The 19532-nt window shown below is 32.3% G+C and overlaps 3 protein-coding genes across 3 annotated transcripts; 1 reads left to right on the top strand and 2 right to left on the bottom strand.

Moving 5' to 3' along the window:
• The first annotated feature begins 170 nt into the window (after positions 1-170).
• On the top strand, positions 171-5677 carry LOC146921538 (AT-hook motif nuclear-localized protein 10-like). The gene is made up of 5 exons (XM_085711325.1): positions 171-540; positions 2691-2758; positions 3198-3332; positions 3782-3949; positions 5471-5677. The coding sequence occupies exons 1-5, from the start codon at positions 228-230 to the stop codon at positions 5675-5677; spliced, it is 891 nt and encodes a 296-aa protein (XP_085567451.1). The 5' UTR covers positions 171-227.
• Positions 5678-11089: 5412 nt separating this feature from the next.
• LOC146921537 (cyclic dof factor 1-like) lies at positions 11090-13306 on the bottom strand. The gene is made up of 2 exons (XM_085714925.1): positions 12870-13306; positions 11090-12189 (listed from the first exon to the last, which is right to left on the bottom strand). Exons 1-2 carry the CDS (start codon positions 13074-13076, stop codon positions 11401-11403), a joined length of 996 nt encoding a protein of 331 aa, XP_085571051.1. The 5' UTR covers positions 13077-13306; the 3' UTR covers positions 11090-11400.
• Positions 13307-15606: 2300 nt separating this feature from the next.
• Positions 15607-17835, bottom strand: LOC146921536 (cyclic dof factor 1-like). The gene is made up of 2 exons (XM_085714922.1): positions 17527-17835; positions 15607-16978 (listed from the first exon to the last, which is right to left on the bottom strand). The coding sequence occupies exons 1-2, from the start codon at positions 17704-17706 to the stop codon at positions 16058-16060; spliced, it is 1101 nt and encodes a 366-aa protein (XP_085571048.1). The 5' UTR covers positions 17707-17835; the 3' UTR covers positions 15607-16057.
• Between the last annotated feature and the right edge of the window lie 1697 nt (positions 17836-19532).

Here is a 19532-nt window from a genome sequence, read left to right as displayed (position 1 = left end):
ATATTCTTTTGACTAATATAAATATGAATCTTATTTTAATTATTTTTATTACTACTCTTTTTCTTTGGGGCGTTCTGGAATACCATGTGTGTGTGTGTGTGTATATATATATATATATATATATATATATATATATATATATATATATATTGAAACACAACTATCTTTATTTTCTTCACATCCCATATATTGTGTTCAATTTTGTTGTTGCATATATAGCTTCATTAATGGAGGATCAAAACATGGACCTTCGACTTACTCTTTCATTGGGTTCAGTCCCAAAACGGTCAGAAACAATCAACAACGCTCCTGATGTGACGAAAGTTGTCGGAGTTGATGCTGGTTCCATCACTGGAACAAAGTCAGGGGGTTCGAGCTCTGAACAAGTGAAAAGGGACATGGAGAGGCCTCCAAAGTACGGGGTTAGTAGGAGCCCGTTTTCTCCAATGTCGCCTCCACCGGGGCTTGATACTAGTCACTCTTATGAAAGTGAGGAAAAGGGTGGAGAGGGACGATCTGGAGATTCATTAGTTTCTACTGGTATTATATTTAAAAAATTTCTTTCATTGGTTTTTTTTCTCTGTTTAAATTTTTCATGAAGTTCTTATTTTTATTTTATTTTATATTTTATATATATATTTTTTTTATTATTGAGAAGGTGTACTTTTAACACTCGTGGCTTGTTTGAATGATTGTTTGTCGAGTCGTTCTTTTGAGAGTTGGACACATTTTACCATTTCAATTGTACAACTTTTTCTATCAAATCAAATCCCATTGGAGGAATGTTATCTTAGTTTTGGATGGATTGAAGGTAGACATAAAAACATTGTAGGATCTCGACTGTTCATTTGATATAAGAATTTTGTGAGAATATGATTAATTTCACCAGTTAACATATTTAAGTTGTTGGTTCAAATCAAACACTCAAGATATGAGACAAAGCTAGTACATATCTAATGTAAATCCGATAGAGGATACGTCTAGATTCGATATCGAACACATCCTAACAGAAGCAGTTCAACACATCCCGTTACCTATTTTGTTATTAACTTGTCTCTACTTAGAATTTTTAGTTTTACAGTTATAGTGGGAATTAAAAAAATTTGTTTAATATTAAATTATAATTTGGGTTGGTACTTTTTTTGGAGTTGAAAAATTGAGGTAATGTTGTGCAAGTGATTGTTTTTTATTTGACGTTGTTGAATTTTTTTCATTTCATAATATGATTTAGGATTAACACCAAAATACTAAACGGTAAACTCATGTTCAAGGCTGAAAACTTATTATGAAAAATGAGATATATCTTGGTTTTAGGTTTTGAAGTTGTCCAAACAATGATTTGTTAAAGAGAAAATATTTTATTTTTTGTTTGACTGAAAATCTCTTACTTTTTTTTTGAAAGGGTCTTTTACTTTTGTTATTTATTTTATAAGAAATAGGTCTGGAATATATACAAACTTTTTTATAGCTAATATTGTTTTTGTGTGTTTGTAAAACGGTACTAATATATTTTTGACCACCTTTAATGGGGTCACTCAATGTCGATTTTACATTTTATTTTGGCTTCTTTGGGTGGTGAAATTTAGGATTCTTTTTTAGAATATTATGAAGTCTTTATAATAATAATATAATATAAAGTTCAAAATTTAAAGTTAATATTTTAAAGTCCAAATATTATAAAAGTGATTTTTTTGGCGTTATTAGCGGAATAGCTTACCGACTTTATTGATAATTAATCTTCCTTTGACTATCTTTAGTACGCTCATTTAATATTGATTTTGGTTTTTTTTTTCACCGTGGAATTTCAGGATATTACAATACTTTTCTTTTATGCGCAAAAAAACATAATTGGAATCCAAAATTTTAAATTATCAATAATATAATAAATAAAATTAATTTAAAGACAAAAGTCTTAAATAGAATATAATACTTTAAAATCTAAATATTTTATTTTCTTTTTGCTTTTAGTGTCTCGGGAAAGTGAAGTCTCCACACGTTATTTTTTGACCAATTTTTAGTTTTAAATAGTGTATTTATTTCATTTAAAGGGAAAATAAAATTCTACTGATTTGAAGTTTTTAGTTAGAAAATATATACACAAAAAAAACTAATACAATAAACAGAAAATTAAAATATTTTGAAATATAAATATGAAATAACCTATGATAATTTATGTTATTAATATTTAATTCTGGTTTGCAAATAAATAATTAAAAATATGTAAAGTATTTGTGAGTTTTTGACATAAATTGGTGTGAAGTGTCCAAGTTTCCATACCTTCAAGGAGGTTAAGTTTTAAAATATTAAGGTTTTGTAACAAATAAAAAAAATATGATTTTCTCATATTAAATAACAAAAATATGATTTTCTCATATTATTTACTTTTATATCTCAATTTACATATCTTGTAGTTGTAGGAGTTGATTATTGTGCACTAACAGTGCACATAATTTTATACATACATATAATTAATCTTATTTTATCATGCATACATTTCTAAAATGTGTTACAATGCCTATTATTTACACATAGTCTTTTTTTAGAGGATTTATTCATAGCCATTATGCCTTGAAACTACAAATTCATATATACTTATATTGTAAAATACTTCATATTGTTTAATGGGTTTTTGTAGGTATGTAATTTTATCCATTTCATATGCTTGAAACTGAAACTTTTATTTGTTACAGATGGATTTGTTGAAGAAACAACTGGAGGAAGCATGACAGCTCATGTATTGATTGTGAAGCCTGGAGAGGTAATATGAGATTGAGAGGAGTAAAAATTTATTTCAAATTCTAATTTAGAACTTTTAAAGGTCTAAACTAAACTATTTGGATTTACTTAGTATAACTAATTAGTCCAATTTTGTATTTCTATTAAAAAAACATAATATAGCGTATTAGTTCATGAGGTATGCTATTTGGCACCAATTCCAGAACTGTTTTTACTTTGAAACTTTAAAGCAATATTTTAAAATTCAAATTCTATTGAACAGTTCAACTAATTGAACCGTAAATTGACAATTTTTATGGTTCAGCTATTTGATCGGTCCATCTATATAGATTTGGGTTGATTTAAGAAATTTAAAACATATAGGTATCGTTTTAATGGATGGTTTTGATTTTCAAAACATTTCTCAAAAGTTATATATATGTATGGTATGAATTCAGAGTTTTGTTTTTGGTGATTTTCAGAATGTGGTTGAAAAGATATCAGCATTTTTTAAGAATGGTCCTCGACAAGCTGTTTGCATACTTTCTGCTAATGGAGCTGTATCAAATGTCACCCTTTACCAACCTGGTGTTTCTGATGGATTTTTAAGATTTGAGGTAAAATTGTAAAAGCAATTAATCTTCTATATGCATTAATATTATTCACATGGACCTTTCACTGTCACTTCTTTATATCTTATTAACTCAAAAAATATGTAACGTTCTACAATTCAACCTTTGAAAAATTAAGAGTAATGGAGAAGAATAATGTAGTGTAAATAACGATGTAAAAGGGAGTTTTGGAAATTTGCAATAAATTTGTACTCTTTAATTATGAGAAAATCTAAACATCTTGTTTTTTTAACAAATCGTAGTTTTGGTCCTTGCATGTGTCTCTAAATTAACCAAAATTCAAAAACATCTTCAAATGTGTCTCTCGTTAATCAATTAGTTCATAACATATGATTCTTGTCAATTAACTTGATCGTTGATTGTGTCTTCCATTAGCTAGCTTGTTTAATTAATAAATATTTTTTTTTGTTGAACTTTTCTCTGCTATAATACAGGGCCACTTTCCTATTTTATCTTTGAATGGGCCATGCGAATTCCCTAGTGTTGCTGCTGGTTGTGAACAGAAGGAAATTGAATTGATGAGTGTTTCCTTGTCTAAACCTGATGGGAGTATTTTTGGAGGTGGTATTGGTAGATCAATGATAGCTGCTACTCCTATTCATGTAAGAATTATTTTTAAACATCCATGCATATAGGATAGTTAGAAAGCAGATAGTTAAGAAATCTGTCCTCGTGAGCTTAGCTCAGTTGGTATGGACAATGTATAATATATGCAAGGTCCGGGGTTCAAACCCCGGTCACCTCAAAAAAAAAAAAAAAAAAAAAAGTTAAGAAATCTAAACCCCATAAACTTAACCTAAGAGTGTGTTTGGATGAGGTAATTTGAAAATTTTAAAGAATTTAAAATTCTAGGCAATTTACCTCAAAATATTTGAATTCCCGGTGCCGTTTAATTTGGGAAAGGCTAGTTTTTCCCCACCATGGGAAAGTTAGTTTTTAACCATTAGATTAAATTGGGTACACAATTTTATCATGGTCTCTCAACATCAAATTTTTCCCACATCATCTTCCACCACCATCATCACCACCACCACCACCATCACCAAAACACTTTGTCTTCTTCAACCTTGCTGTCTTCCACCTCACTATCTTCAACTCAGACTACAATTGACCCACCATTACCAAATCACAGTGCAGTAAAATCACCACTGGTGAAATATAATATAACAGAAATCTGACTATGTAGAAAACATCAATCACAGAGACCGCTGCCAAATCTCTCTCTCTCTCTCCTTTGTTAATTCAGAAGTTCTCTAACATAAAAATGCCCCCTGTTGGTTTCAAACACAGTTGAAGAAAATTCACCCATATTCAATTTTTGCCTTTTTTTTTTTTTTGAGATTTTTAGTTCATGATTCATAATTGGTCTTTTGAAGTTGTGTTCTTTATGTAAAAGGAAATATTGTAAGCCATTATGTTTTTCTTCTTCTTATTGAAAATTTATTAGATTTAGAGAATATATAAATTTAATTATTGTTTGTGATTTAGCCCTCTTTTGCAATTCAAGGAGAATTGAAGAGTTACAATGAAAGCTTGGACAAAAACAGTAAGGTTGTGCTGGTGGTGGGTGAGTGACCATGGAGGAGAGAGTGATGGTAGAAGAAAGTGTGGAAAAATCTAGTAATGAGAGAGTATGATTAAAATGTGTTCCTCATTTGATCTAACGGTCAAAAAAAACCTTTCCCATGGTGGGGAATAACTAGCCTTTCCCAAATTAAACGGCACCTGAATTCCCTCATAACATTACATTCCCTTAAAACATTCCCCCATCCAAACACACTATAAGGATAAAGTATAGTAATGTTTTCGGAGAAAAGTGGCTGCGCAACATTTATGAGAGGCAACGTTCTCATAATTTGATTTATCAAAATGTGATTAGAATTTGATTTATGACTTTATATGTGCAAAAAATTTGGCTAGGGGGAGAGGACCTACCTTCATCTTGTATGTTTAATAGATTCTTAAACGAAGATTAGTCCCAACGAAACAACTGGGAAAATTGTGTACCTGGTTGTAAAAAAATACCAAAAATTACTTCCTTTCATTTCCATGTTGTCCATTTAGAAATTATTTATTTGATAGCCATTGTCACACACTTACTCAAAGTTTCTCTTTTCCATCAGCTTGTTTTGGGAACTTTCGATATGCTAATTGATGACCTAGCAACAACAAGTACTAATGGTGTAGCTGTAGAAGAGAAGAATAAAGATGTGATAGCTGAAACAACAACTAATGGTGCATCAACGTCAGATAATGTCCCTATTGCTGGAGAACCTAGCTGCTTGAACAAGTTTCCATATCTTGATCTCAACCGTCACCCCGAAATGTGATGCATCTCCTGTCAACCTTTGAGCTATGCAGAACATAATAAATATATATATATATATATATATATATATATATATATATATATATATATATATATATATATATATATCTTTGCTCTTTTGTTATTGCTTATGTTTAGGACCATGCTTGACTTTGTTTGAAGTGAATGTTGTTGTGAATCTAGTTTTCTTTGGTGGCTGGCAGCAAACTTACTAGTTGAAAATAAATGTTTTGCAGACTCGTTAATTGGGTTTATTTTTAGAGCCATGCTATTTATCCCGAAGGATTTTATCCCGATAGTGTCCCGAATTGATTTTCACCATTAATTCTGCAATTAATACAATAAATGGATGGACAGGATACAAGGTGATTTGGTGATGCGGTTACTTTACACCATCGTGATAACGTCGGGAACATATCTCTCGGGACAAATAGCATTAATCTTATTTTTATTCCTATTTTTTGCAAAATTATGATGCTTTTGTGGATTTATTTATTTAGTTTTAGTTTATGTATTAATATTTTATCAATAATTATTTAAATTTCATATCATTTTCACCTTATAATCTTGTTTGCAAATTTTTTCTACAAATAAATTGACAATTTTTTTTGTTATTTGATCATTTCTTGATCATACAATTTTTTAAAACAAATATAACATGATTTCAATTATAGGGTTTTTAAACACCGCATTTTAGACATCCATGGGTTTTGTATTTTTTTATATTTCTTTTTTCCGTTTTTTTGATAATATATATGAGCACTGACATTTTATGTCATTGTGCTCTTGGCTTATAAAAAAAAAATTTCAATTATAGGGTCATACAATTTTTTTAGTCGACATGGAGAGCTTTCATATTACTATACACTTGAAAAGGTTTTAAATAGTCTCTCAAAGTCTATACTAGAACACACACTTTTGACATCTTTAAGGGTTATATTGATGGTTAGGTACATGTGCGATATTTTTGCGAAATTAGGTTAAATAGAAAATACTGGAGTTAAGTACTCATTACTATCTTGGTTCAGTCAAAACAAATATTCATCCCAACATAACATAACCGATCAAGGTTGAGTACTAGAGAACTTTTTTTTTTTTTTTTTCTAGAAAAAAAGAAAGAAAAGACTAATGTTTAAATTTGTATCTATTATTTTTCTCATTTTTCTTTCATATTTTTATTCTTCAAATTTTTTTTTGGGTAAACAAAATTTATATGGTTTAATTCACTATTTATTATTTTATTTAAGAGACGTTATGTGATCTCTAAATTCTCTGGTGCTACCCCAAACTTAAACAATTGTTAATTTCAAGAGCAACTTCAAACTTATCACTCAACAAACAACATACAAAACATTACCTAACTCTAAAACCAGGAGTGATAAACATTTCACCTAAGGTCTCTAGGCTTGTGATATGATTTGTCGCCAATCAAAAGTGTAATTATTTATATGCTCAAATTTTGCTTAGAAAAGGATAAATAAATACATCATATAGGGTGGCTCAAAAAGGTTATAGGTACAAAGCAATTTGCCTCATCAATGTGTACAAAATATAATCATTCAACATGTAAATAAAAATTGCAAGTTTTAGAAATAACAGATGCATGGAAACACTCATAAACAAAGAAAAGTAAAAACATACACCCTCCGGTCACTAATATAAGCAAAAGTTTGATTTTTAGATTCATTCATTAAATGACGTATGTAGTCTATAATAAAGACTACATACGTCATTTAATGAATGAATCTAAAAATCAAACTCTTGCTTATATTAGTGACCGGAGGGTGTATAAATTTTGGCTTAAACCTCATAGGCTGATATTTATGGAAGTTTTAACTACATAGACAATCCTTATGTCATACACTTCTTGTTGAAATTGTGATCTCCCACTTTAGATGTCAACAAACTTTTGGGAATTGTGATCTCCCACTTTATAGAAGAATGAGTATAAATGAACTATTCTTCCGTCCTCATTGATTGAGTCTTCATTCTAAGGTGAAAATCGACACGCCACACCCGTGACTTTTCTTCTATATATATATATATATATATATATATATATATATATATATATATATATATATATATATATATATATATATGAGTTCAAAAGAAAATAAATTAGTTTTGGTAATTTCAAACATTAAAGTGATCATCTCTTTCAAATCCTTTATTTCTTTTGTTATTTGGTAAATTGCACTTATTCTCTACAATTATTTTCATAGCCTCACCATAAGTAAACAAAATAGCTCTGATCCGATAGGTTGAACACTATACTATATCTAAATCAACAGATAGGACTAGTAGTCATATGAATCAGTTCATAGTTCATATGTGTTCAAGATATAAAAAATATTACGAACAAATATATTGAATAATACTAGAATTGCAATTGTATTGAATAAAGTTTCACAACTACATAGTTCAAGTAGGTCAAAATAAATTCATTTAAAAGACCCAATCAAAAGAAATTAATTAATCATGTTCATCGAGAAGAATCGAACATGATGCATCCTCCGTAGCGACATTTTATTTCCCTTCTAGAATTTATTTCCATGCTAGCCATCATTTTCTCTAGGGTCAACAGACACAACAGGTCAAAGGCCTAATGCTTTCTTTCATACATGGTCCACTAACACTAACACACACAAAATACTTTCTCCATCCCAAATTATAAAACGTTTTGTGAAACAATGTATTCTAAATTATAAGTTGTTGTACAATACCAATCATTAATGTTACTTTTCATATTCTACCCTTAACTATTTATTATGCTCTCTTCTTTAATTCACTTCAACCTCTACAATTACTCAATATTTGAAAAACAATAATCTACTTAAAAAGACCTTAAATTAGATACCAAACTAATAAAAATAGACTAAAAACTTGATTAAAAATACTCTAAAAATATGCTATGGCTGATTGTTGTCAGGGGTCATAGCCTACGATGCGAGATAGGCCATAGCCAATTCCTTGGTTTCTTGACTCCTCGCTCCATTTCATCTCACCAGAACGTCTGTAACGACTATGTACTAAACTTAATCAATGAGAAACTCGTAAAAAGAATAACACGAATACAAAGTTGTATGGTTTAGGTATATTTTCATTGCTTTAAGGCATCTTCCTGTCTCTTGGTTTTTCATGACTTTTTGAATGATTTCTATGCAAAAACTAACATAAACTTCCTATTCTACTTCTTAAGTTGATGCTAATTGACGACTTAAAACCTTCATTATTTCTTGTGATCATATGCCAAATTGGATGAGAAAGATAAGAAATTCAAAGAGTTGAAATCCATGGCGTTAGTTGACAACATCATGAAAGCTTGGGATAATCAGGTTGAGTCTCCTTCAAAAGAATCATATGTTGATCTCGTACAACAACTACGAGATGTATATAAGAAATTCCTCAAGTTCCTTACATATGTTGAAAGTAACATTAAATCCTTTAAATGAAAAAATTGTGAAGGCATGGACAAATCGTGTCTTGCATTTTGGCAATGGAACCACTAATAGAGTTGAATCTGTGTTCATGGAAAGCTGAAGAAATATTTGACGGATAGTATGAGAGATTGACTATATGTTGGGAGGGAATACATATTATGTTCGTGTTGGAGTTCACTGAGATACAAACAAATTTTGGGAGGATTTAAACTATTTTAGAACGACAAAATTTTGTACTATAAGTTGGAGTATAAGGTTTGTAGAGTTGGTTTGAACTTTATTTTTCAAGATGGAGCTTGCTCAAAGAAAACTGGTATGGATAAGCAAAAATGTGGTTGTGTGATCATGACATCGTATCGATTTCCTTGTGCACGTATTCTTGCTATGAGGATTCCTAACGAGAAGCCTATTCGACTAGATTAGGTAAACCCTCACTAGCATAGGTTACATTGTAAGGTTACTATGGATGAGAAAGAAGATAAAGAAGGTTTTTCTGCCGTAGTATAGTGGAATGATATTCAAGAACGTCTCAAGAAAGTTCCTTAAATATCAAACTACATATCAAGGAGCATATGCGTCAGTTTGCATTTCCAAAAACGACATTGTGACTCCACCTCCAAATAAGGTACAAACCGGTGCCAAAAAACGACTGAGGTCTACACCAAATGAGGGTTCGACTAGTCGACGATTCATTTTGTGTGATTGTGTTGATTCCCAATTTTTGGATACTTAAATGTCATAAACAAAGTCTTCATTCCATAAAAGAAAAAGCACTCATATTGATAATTCATCGCCTACTCTGGCTCCAAGGCCTACTCCGATTCCAAATTCAAACATTCCTTATATTAATGGGATGCCTTTGTTCATGTGTCCATATACTGAAAAAATTGTGGATATATTAGGTGATGGTAATTGTGGATTTTGAGTCGTAGCTCAACATGTTAATGTGGGTGAAGATATCACTATGTGATATATAACATACTGATTAAAGATTTAACTAGTCATAAGAGTGATTATATGTCAATATTTGAAAGTGAGGAACGTTCTCAATATACCTTTAATGGTTTGTACCCTCCACCAAATAATAGAGATTTGCACCAAAAAAGAAGTGGTTGACGTTACCGAATATGGATCATATTATTGCAACATCCTACAATAAAGTTGAGTTTTAGTTGGCAAAATATAACATTAGTATTTCTGAACTTTTGTTCTGATTAGAGGACAACCACCACTAAACCTAGATATCCACATTATGTGTCTTGACTTAATCCCGGAACACTATTCATGTATTTTTGAAAGATGTGTATCCAATAACTTCATCATGTAAGGAGTGGAAACTATACAAGAAAGGGGAAGCTGAGACATAGAAGAAAAAGATGTTTTTCTGGGTAGATAATCTTGGTTTCGAGAACTCATAGATATTAAAAAAGGAGAGCAACCACCCAAAAAAACAGAAGGGACAACAATAAAGGTAGCGTGTAATAAAGAGTATTCTTAGTCTTCAATGCATCATGCGTTGGAAGACGGTTATGCAACAACCTCTAACTGAAATTTAGTACTCTGGATGGACCTAGTTTCGGCACAACTTGTGGCAAGCTTGCTCTAAACTTCGTGAGATCCGATCTGCAACATAGAGAATTATAGAGAGCATTGTAACAAAAATTTGGATGCAGTAAAGGTTTTAAAAATGTCATGGCCATTAATCGATATTAAAACTCTTGAGAGGAATCTTTGGTATTCAGGTAATCCTATTAGGTTTATGGGATTAATTTCTACAGTTGCATGGTATACCAGATTTATACCAAAATGAATTATACAAATTATGCCGATTATGCAACGGTACATAAATAAGTATAGGTCATGGATACGGACATAACAGTAAAAACTGAAATAAATCTCATAATCTTCTGGAACCAGAGTAGAAACAGAACAGAAGTAGCATGCTTCTTATTTTATTCTAAAACATTAGATTTCAGTCCAAAACTCATTTTTCATTTCCTTTGTCTTTTTACCTTGTTATTTATCCTGTCTCATTTACATAATATGTACATCAAACATATTTACTCAACAAAGTTATCTAATTCTGAAAGATAGCACCTTTGCAGAATGTGATTGTGCTAGACTATGATCTACTTTACAAACATTTTGGAATATTTCTCGCTTTATACCATTTACACAGACACAACACTGGCACTGCACGCATGTGTCAGTGTCAGACACTTACATGTGTCAAACACGGAACACGCCTTCAAACCTAGGTGTCAGTGCAACCTATTCCAAATCAAATCATCTCATGGAACAAAAGTGACCTTGATAAAGCTGCAGCGTTAGAAGCAAAACCCTTGGAAAGTCCTCCATCATTCTTTGAACGAAAGATAATGTCCCCATCTCTTGAATGTTTCCTTAAAGTTAGTTTATTTGGTTCATTAGACTGTGTTGAGATGGATTGTACGCTCCAAGATGGTACCAAACAACCACCATAGAATGCTATATTTGGATAGATTGGCACAGGATAACACATTGTAGGATTCCATGGAAACTGTTGAGGAAAACTTTGATAACTCTTGTCAAATGTTTTTTCAAGTGAACCAACATTCCCTTTTTTGTGAAGTGAAGTTGAAGACATAATAGGAGAATCCGATCCAAATGTCAAGACAGTACTCATTTGATGATGATGTGAGGTATCAGAATGAAAAGAAGAAGAGATTTTGTTCTTGCGGCGACCTGCGCCTATAAGCATATTTCTCGTGGTTCCTCCGGAAGTCCAGTATCTTTGGCAATTTTTGCAGAAGTGTCGAGGCTGTTTGACGTTGTAGTTGTTGTAGTAGCAAAATTTTGTGTCCGTGCTTTTGCATCTTGGACATGGAACAACTTGGTCTGGTTTCTTTGGAGATTTTTCTTGTGACATATCAGTTTGTTCATCAATTTTAGTGGAAATTGATTGAGACGTTTCTGTTTCAGATGAGGGAGTTTTCAGGTTCTCAATAAGGCTTGAAGATGTGGGAGATTCTGAATCCTCTGTGGTTTGGAATGAAGCCTCATCCTCGATGAGTTCTTTTCTTGATGTTTCCTGAAATTGATATATAGCATTTAAATATGACCAAAATATGAGCCACAAAGTTTTATTGGTTTATAAATTGACAGTATAAAGCTATGAAGCACCGACATAGACACAAGCATTAAATACGACACCGATAATAAATTGAAAATTTAAAGACATATTGAATGTAACTACATGTATTGACATCGTGTTGGACACAAAACACAACTTTATTCTCAAGTGTCAGTGCTGCATAAGCATATGGTATCCGATTTATTTTTTCTTATATAAATAAACAACAGAAAATTCATGTTGGTCCTTGATAAAAAGCATCTCTCTTTATATTTGTTGGTAGGATCGAAATAGTAACAAGAACCTTGATGGACAGATCTCTTTCATATATTTTGATCCTAACATGAGGTTTCTCATATATGAAATTGTTCACATAAAGAGACATGTTTTTTGTGCATAAGTTGAATGAGAGACCTTGATGAACAATTTCATCAACCGTGTATATTTTTCGAACAGAAAGTTGTCAACACAGCCCCGAGAAATCGCAGTGAAACTCAATTTAATTGCATACACGTAACTAGAAGCAATTTATTTCAAACCAAAAAAGATGAAAAATTTGAATTAAACCTACTAGCTAGCAACATATTTTTCAAGAAAATATAATTCTTCAAATAGAATCACCATGGCATGGCACGTACCTTATATCTCTTTTCATCATGTTCAGTTGAAGAATTCACTTCAAGTGGAGAAGATGCAGATAAAGATGAATGACTACTATGATCAGAGAAATCTTCATGAGCAATAGTAGGAGTAAATTCTGAGGAAGAATCATTGATAGATACATCAGTGTTGTGTGTTTGAAAAATCGTTCTCCCAAAAAGCTTTATGGTTGAATTGTTTATCATCTCAGGTATATGTGTAGAAGAAGATTTTGTTGTTGCTGTTATTTCTTTGTTCTGTTTGCTTGATAGTGAAGAGTTATAAGGGAGAAGAAAAAGAGAGAGAGAGAAAGAGGTACAATAGTTTATGTGTTTCTGTGAAGATGTTTTATAAAGGTAAAAAAGTTGGAAAGCAATGCCACATCAGAAAAGTGGAAGTTTTGTGAGCCACAAATTTTTGTGGCCTGTGAGATCTTAGTGTGCAGATGGATTCACACACATAATTATAAAGATAGTGTTGTTCTCTTATGTCCTACCTTTTTCATCCATGTCACCTCCTTTTGTTCCTTCCTTTTGGTATTTCCTCTTGTTAGATTCTTTTATTCCATTTCATTTTATTATATGCTACATCAACAATTAAAGTATATCTTTAGTTCAGGATTTACTCTTATTTTTCTTCCCCCTTTGAAGTCTATTTTATTCAAAGAAATGTTATCCTCTTAAAAGAATGGAGTGAAAGCAATGTGATGTGCAATAAGTGGAAGATACATGGATCAGTTAGCTATTTGATCGAAAGTTCGATCTCTAGCCAGTGTGAATGGTAAAACATTAGTTTAGAAATAAATAAATAAATAAAACTTACAAAATAACTATGTATACGCACAAGTCACTTGTCCTTTGTTTTCATATTAAGGTAACCAATGTTGAGTAAAATATGTAAAACTTTATTATAACATATTATTAAGGTATAAGCGAATTTATTAAAATGAACTTCTTTTGTTACACATGCGCTGCACCTAAGGTTTGAATGCCTCTCTACTGGAGGATCGCGATCCCCATTGTCCTTAGATTTTCTTGCAGCAGAATGCGGCTGGGTTGTCCCCTTCGTTTGCTGATGTAGTGGTCCCTTATCAAAATATTGATCCCACCCTTATGCATAAAATGTTTGCTCAAGTTCTAAACAATTCATGTGATATACATCTTGGCGAACTGTCAACTCCTTGCACGGAAAGAGATGTGTTGTTGCCATTAAAATACTTAAAAATGAATATCAGGAAGGACTTGCAGGGTGTAATAATAATATGCACGGTTGCATGGTCATTCCTAAAGGTAACATACCTCTTGAAGTTGTTGACTTGCATCGCAAGCCATCACAAATTTGGAAACCCCTGAATTCTTGGAAGAGTATTCACCTTGGCAAAGGATCCTTGAATTTAGTTTTTTGTCCTTCAAAGACATGTGCAGTGTGAGGACAGTAGGCTCTTGGCCGTTGAATCCTGGAACTTCTAGTTTAGGTATAGAAGTTCTTGCAGAATCCCCTGAATTCTTGGAAGAGTATTAACCATAACAATCTAAAGCAAATTCACTCGTAGTGCTGGTTACATATTTTTGGTTTGCCAATGAAATATTGGAGGCCTAAAATCATTTTTGCTATTGCGAGTGGCATTGAGAGACCAATAGAACATTGACAATCCAACCCAATAAAAGTTTGCTCGTGTTTTGGTGGATTGTGATCTTGTTTCTAATCTTCTGGATCAAATCTTTGTCGAAAGAGAGGGATGTATGTTCTTTGTGGATGTGATCTATGAATAGCTTCCACCTCTCTGCCATGATTGTGGAATAGTTGGTGATAATATGGCTAATTGTGAAAAGAATGGTCATATGATTCCTCAACCCGTCAAAAGAAAGGAACATATCGAGCCTAAACAAAGTGTTTATGTGCCTAAAACCAAGGATTATGATCAAAAGGCAATATTAAAGGAAGAGAAAGTAATTATTCTTCCTAGTAAGATAGAGTTCTGGTTGGAAGGATAATTATGAACTATGGTTGGCAATAAACTTATGGTTGTTGGTGATATGTCCTAGGTTGACCCTGTTGCTGAGACTGTAAATTATGTTTAGGATCCAAAGGAGCCTAATAGCTTAATCATGAGAAGATTTTGATGTTCATGTTAGTTCTGAGGAATCTCTTTACTCTCCTAGAAGCCATATCCAATCAAATTCAGATGTGTGCCTAATATTCCCAATATTACACCAGATCATTAGTTGACTGAGGTAGTTTGCAAAAGCTTGAATTTAAGTGTCATATTTTTTGTATGCTAGGAAATTGAACGAGGAAGATAATGATGATTTTATATTGGTCAAATCCAAAACAAATAAGTAAGAACACAGGAAACCGCATGTAAATGATGATGTGCATTACAGAACCTGCAACAAGGGTGGATCATCCACCTCCTTGTGATGAAGATCCTTTTTCGGAATGCTAGGGGGATAGGCAACGTCGACGCAAGGCTTGTCCTCCAAAAATTTTGTATGTGTCAGAAATCAGAATCTCTTGGCTCAACCTTGGATTAATCATAACAACTTCCCAATTATTTTAAGAGACGTTGAAGTTTTCAAAAAGGAATTGCATTGATTCCGCTTCTTGCTGTTTGTGCTTTGAGGTGGTGACCATGTGGTTTGATTTGAAAAAATATAACATGGAGGTAGGGTCCCATACTTTACCACTCCCAAAGATAAATTCTTCAGAATAGATGATGCATACACCATTACCATATTGCAGTTCCAACTGAAATAAATGTCATAAGCTTTTGGAAACTACAATATTACTACTATAGAGTAGATATAGAACTGAAGAAGCAATCGCAGTAGCATTCTCCTGATATTTATTCTAAAAAAAATCATTGGATTTCAGTCAAAAAATCTCCTTTCCTTTGTCATTTGATCTTGTTATTTATCGTGTGATTCTTGTCTCATTTACAGAATATGTACAACAAAGATATTTACTAAACAAAGTCATCTGATTCTGCAAAAAGAAAAAAAGCTTGACAGAAAGCAACTGTATTAGCCTATGATCTATTTCAGAAATACTTTGAAATCTGATCAGTCTTTCTCACTATAATTTACAGTTGACACAGGCATGGACAGGACATTGAATCGACCGGACTCCGACACACGTCGGTACGAGCACGCCTTCAATCCGAGGCGTCGGTGCTACATATTCCCAATCAAATCCTCTCATGGAACACAAGAGACCTTGATAAAGCGGCAGGATTGGCTTTCAATACCGATGAGGCAGCTTCAAGTTCAACCACATGATTCTTATCATCACCCATAGATACAAATCCATTGAAAAATCCTCCACCACTCTTGTTTCCTAGTGTTAACCAATTAGAACCCTTTGCAGCTTCCATAGGGCCTTCAATTCTCAATGTCTTAGGAATCAACACACTATTATTATCACTTTCTTTGTTGTTCTTTTCTAAGCCATCTCTTGAATGTTTCCCTAAAGTAGGTTTACTTGGAACACAAGATTGAGTTGCGATAGGTTGTACATTCCATGATGGGACTAAACAACCACCATAGTATGCTATATTGGGTTGGAATGACACAGGATAACACATTGCTGGGTTCCATGGAAACTGTTGTGGAAAAAAACACTGATTACTCTTATCAAATGTTTCATCATTTGATCCAACATTCATTTTCTTGGCAAGTGAAGTTGAAGACATAATCGGAGAATCTGATCCAAAGTTCAAGACAGTACTCATTTGACAATTATGTGAGGCATCGGAAGAAAAAGAAGAGATTTTGTTCTTGCGGCGACCTGCACCTACAAGCATACTTCTAGTGGTTCCTCCGGAAGTCCAATATCTCTGACAGTTTTTGCAGAAGTGACGGGGCTGGTTGGCGTTGTAATTATTGTAGTAACAAAATTTTGTGTCTACGCTTTTGCATCTTGGACATGGAAGAATTTTGTTTGGAGCTTTGTCCTGGGACATATCACTTTGTTCATCAACTTTAGTGGAATTCAGTTGAGAAGTTTCCGTTTCTTTTTCTGATGTGGTGGGAGTGTTTAAATCCTCTGTGGTTGGTTTTGAGGCTTCTTCATAATCAAGTACTGAGGTGGGTTCTTTCCATGATGGTTTCTGAAATTGATTAACAATAATTAGATTAGGTAAGACCAAAATATGAACCACAAAGTTAAATATTTTTTATGAATTGAAAGTATAGAGTAACTGATTCATTAAGATATTAAATAAAAAGTTAAGAGCTGGCCTATGAGATCCAATAAAAAATAAACTCAAAGTTGAGTTGAAGTTGCAAATCAAACCAGTTTAGGATTATAGACTTCAAAATATGAATAAAAAATAATATGAGTTGGCCTATTATTGGTCTTTCTTGAAAGAATGAACTTTGATGAAGTTCCTTTAATCACAATTACTTGTAAAGTTGTACATATGATTTATTGTGAATTATTAATGGTTTTACAGACACTATCAAAACTAAACTTTTAAATAAATATACAAATGAAAAAAGTGCACAATTTCATCAAGCATCTGTCATCATGAAATCCAAAAACATTGTATATATTTCAAGCAAAAAAAGTTGTCAAAACAGCCACAAGATTGCATACACCTAACTAGAAGTAATTAAATTTAAAACAAAAAAGATGAAAAATTTGCATGAAACATACCTTATATCTCTTTGAAGAATTCACTTCAAGTGGAGAAGACGAAGATAAAGATGAATGAAAACTATGATCAGAGAAATCTTCATGAGCAAGAGGAGGAGAAAACTCAGAGGAACAATCATCTGTGTTGTGTGTTTGAAAAATGGTTCTCCCAAAAAGCTTTATGGTTGAATCATTAGTCATATCTCTGGTATATATGTTGAAGAAGTTTTTTTTGTTGTTTTTGCTTCTTGGTTCTGTTTACTTGATAATGAAGAGTTACAAGGGAGAAGTAAAGGAGAGAAAGAGAGAAGGAGGTACAATGATTCATGTGTTCATGTGAAGAGGTTTTATAAAGGTCAAAAAGTTGGAAAGTAATGCCACATAGGAAAAGTGGAAGTTTATGAGCCACAAATTGTTGTGGCTGTGAGATCTTAGTGCCTAGCTGGGTTCACCCACATAATTATAAAGATAGTGTTGTTCTCTTCTGTCCTACCCTTTTTCATCCATGTCACCTCCTTTTTCAACTTTTGCCTTTTTCTCAGTTCCTTCCTTTTCTTGGTTTTGTCTATTGTTAGATTCTTTTATTCCGTTTCATTTTATTGTATGCTACATCATCAATTAAAGCATATTTTTAGTTCAGGATTCACTCAATTTTCTTCACCCTTTGAACTGTATTTTATTCAAAGTAACGTTATCCTGTTAAAAGAATAGAGTGAAAGCAATGTGATGTGCAATAAGTGGAAGCACTACAACATAATATTGAGATTTAGTAACAATTGAAAATTGTAACTAAATCAAGAAAAATGTTACTAATTAAACTTAGTAACATTTGAACAATTGTTAGGTAAAACCCATGTTACTAAAGAGCTTTAGTAATATTTGATAGTAATATCAGTAACAAAAAAAAATGTTACATATTTATATTTTTGTAACACTTTTTTTGCATGGCTAGTAACACTAAAAAGCGTTACATATATAATTTTTGAAAAGTTGTAGAAAGTGTCGCAAAGTCATCTAGACTGAAAAATTGTGAATCTTCCAAATTTGTCTTTGCTTAGACTTCATATTTAATTAATGAACAAAATTTGAAGATCAAACTTGATTCAGATTTGCAAATCCAAATATGTTTTCGTGCAAACATTTGAAATTTGATTTTATATTGGAAATTTACTATGCAACACAATCTCAATTACATACTAAAATAATTACAAGTTTTCATCTAATGAAGCATGTACTCTATACCTTAGTTTATAAAAAAAAAAACAAAAAAAAAACTAAAAAAAAAAAACTGTGTATACATGCAGTCGCTTGTCATCAGTTTTAATATTAAGGTAAGCAATGTTGAGTTGAATATATAAAACTTTATTAAAAAATATTATTAAGGTATAAGTGAAACATTGAAATATAATTTTGTTTCTTACACATGCGCCTAGGGTTTGAACGCCTCCAAGTAGGTTTGCGATCCACACTGTCTTAGTATTTTCTTGCAACAAAACCCAGCGGGGATGTCCCCTTCATTTCTGATGTAGTAGTCCCTTCTCAAAATATTGATCCCACCCCGTATGCATAAAATGTTAGCTCAAGCTCTAGACAATTCATGCGATATAACTCTTAACCAACTCTCAACTCCTTGCACGGGTGTAGGGTGTAATAATCAGGAAGGATTTGCAGGGTGTAATAACAATAAGCACGGTGTTTTGGTCATTCCTAAATGTAAGCATACCTCTTGAGCTTCTTGACTTGCGTCACAACCTATCGCAAATTCAGAAACCCTTGAATTATTGGATGATTATTAACCTTGACAAAGGATTCTTTGAATTTAGTTATTTGTCCTTGAAAGACATGCTCAGTGTGAGCACAGTAGATTCTTGGTCGTTCAACCCTGGTACTTTGCGTTTATTCTCATGGACATCGGATTTTAACCATAACAATCTAAAGCTAACTCACTCGCAGTGTCAGTAATGGCTTTCTGATTGGCCATTGAAATATTGGAGGCCTAAAATCCTTTTTGCTATTGTGGGTGGTAT

This window comes from Medicago sativa, chromosome 5, assembly GCF_051527215.1.
Source record: "Medicago sativa cultivar Bolivia chromosome 5, Bolivia_mono, whole genome shotgun sequence".
NCBI lineage: Eukaryota > Viridiplantae > Streptophyta > Magnoliopsida > Fabales > Fabaceae > Medicago > Medicago sativa.
This window is presented reverse-complemented; position numbering and strand designations above follow the sequence as displayed.

What these genes read in the sequence shown, in the direction of transcription:
- LOC146921536 (XM_085714922.1), bottom strand. Translation starts at nt 17,706, where the DNA reads ATGACTAATGATTCAACCATAAAGCTTTTTGGGAGAACCATTTTTCAA. An exon ending in ATTCTTCAAAGAGATATAAG is followed by an intron (nt 16,979 to 17,526) that starts GTATGTTTCATG and finishes AATCAATTTCAG; the next exon opens with AAACCATCATGGAAAGAACC.
- LOC146921538 (XM_085711325.1), top strand. Translation starts at nt 228, where the DNA reads ATGGAGGATCAAAACATGGACCTTCGACTTACTCTTTCATTGGGTTCA. An exon ending in AGATTCATTAGTTTCTACTG is followed by an intron (nt 541 to 2,690) that starts GTATTATATTTA and finishes TATTTGTTACAG; the next exon opens with ATGGATTTGTTGAAGAAACA. An exon ending in TAGCTGCTACTCCTATTCAT is followed by an intron (nt 3,950 to 5,470) that starts GTAAGAATTATT and finishes CTTTTCCATCAG; the next exon opens with CTTGTTTTGGGAACTTTCGA.
- LOC146921537 (XM_085714925.1), bottom strand. Translation starts at nt 13,076, where the DNA reads ATGATAAACAATTCAACCATAAAGCTTTTTGGGAGAACGATTTTTCAA. An exon ending in ATGATGAAAAGAGATATAAG is followed by an intron (nt 12,190 to 12,869) that starts GTACGTGCCATG and finishes TATCAATTTCAG; the next exon opens with GAAACATCAAGAAAAGAACT.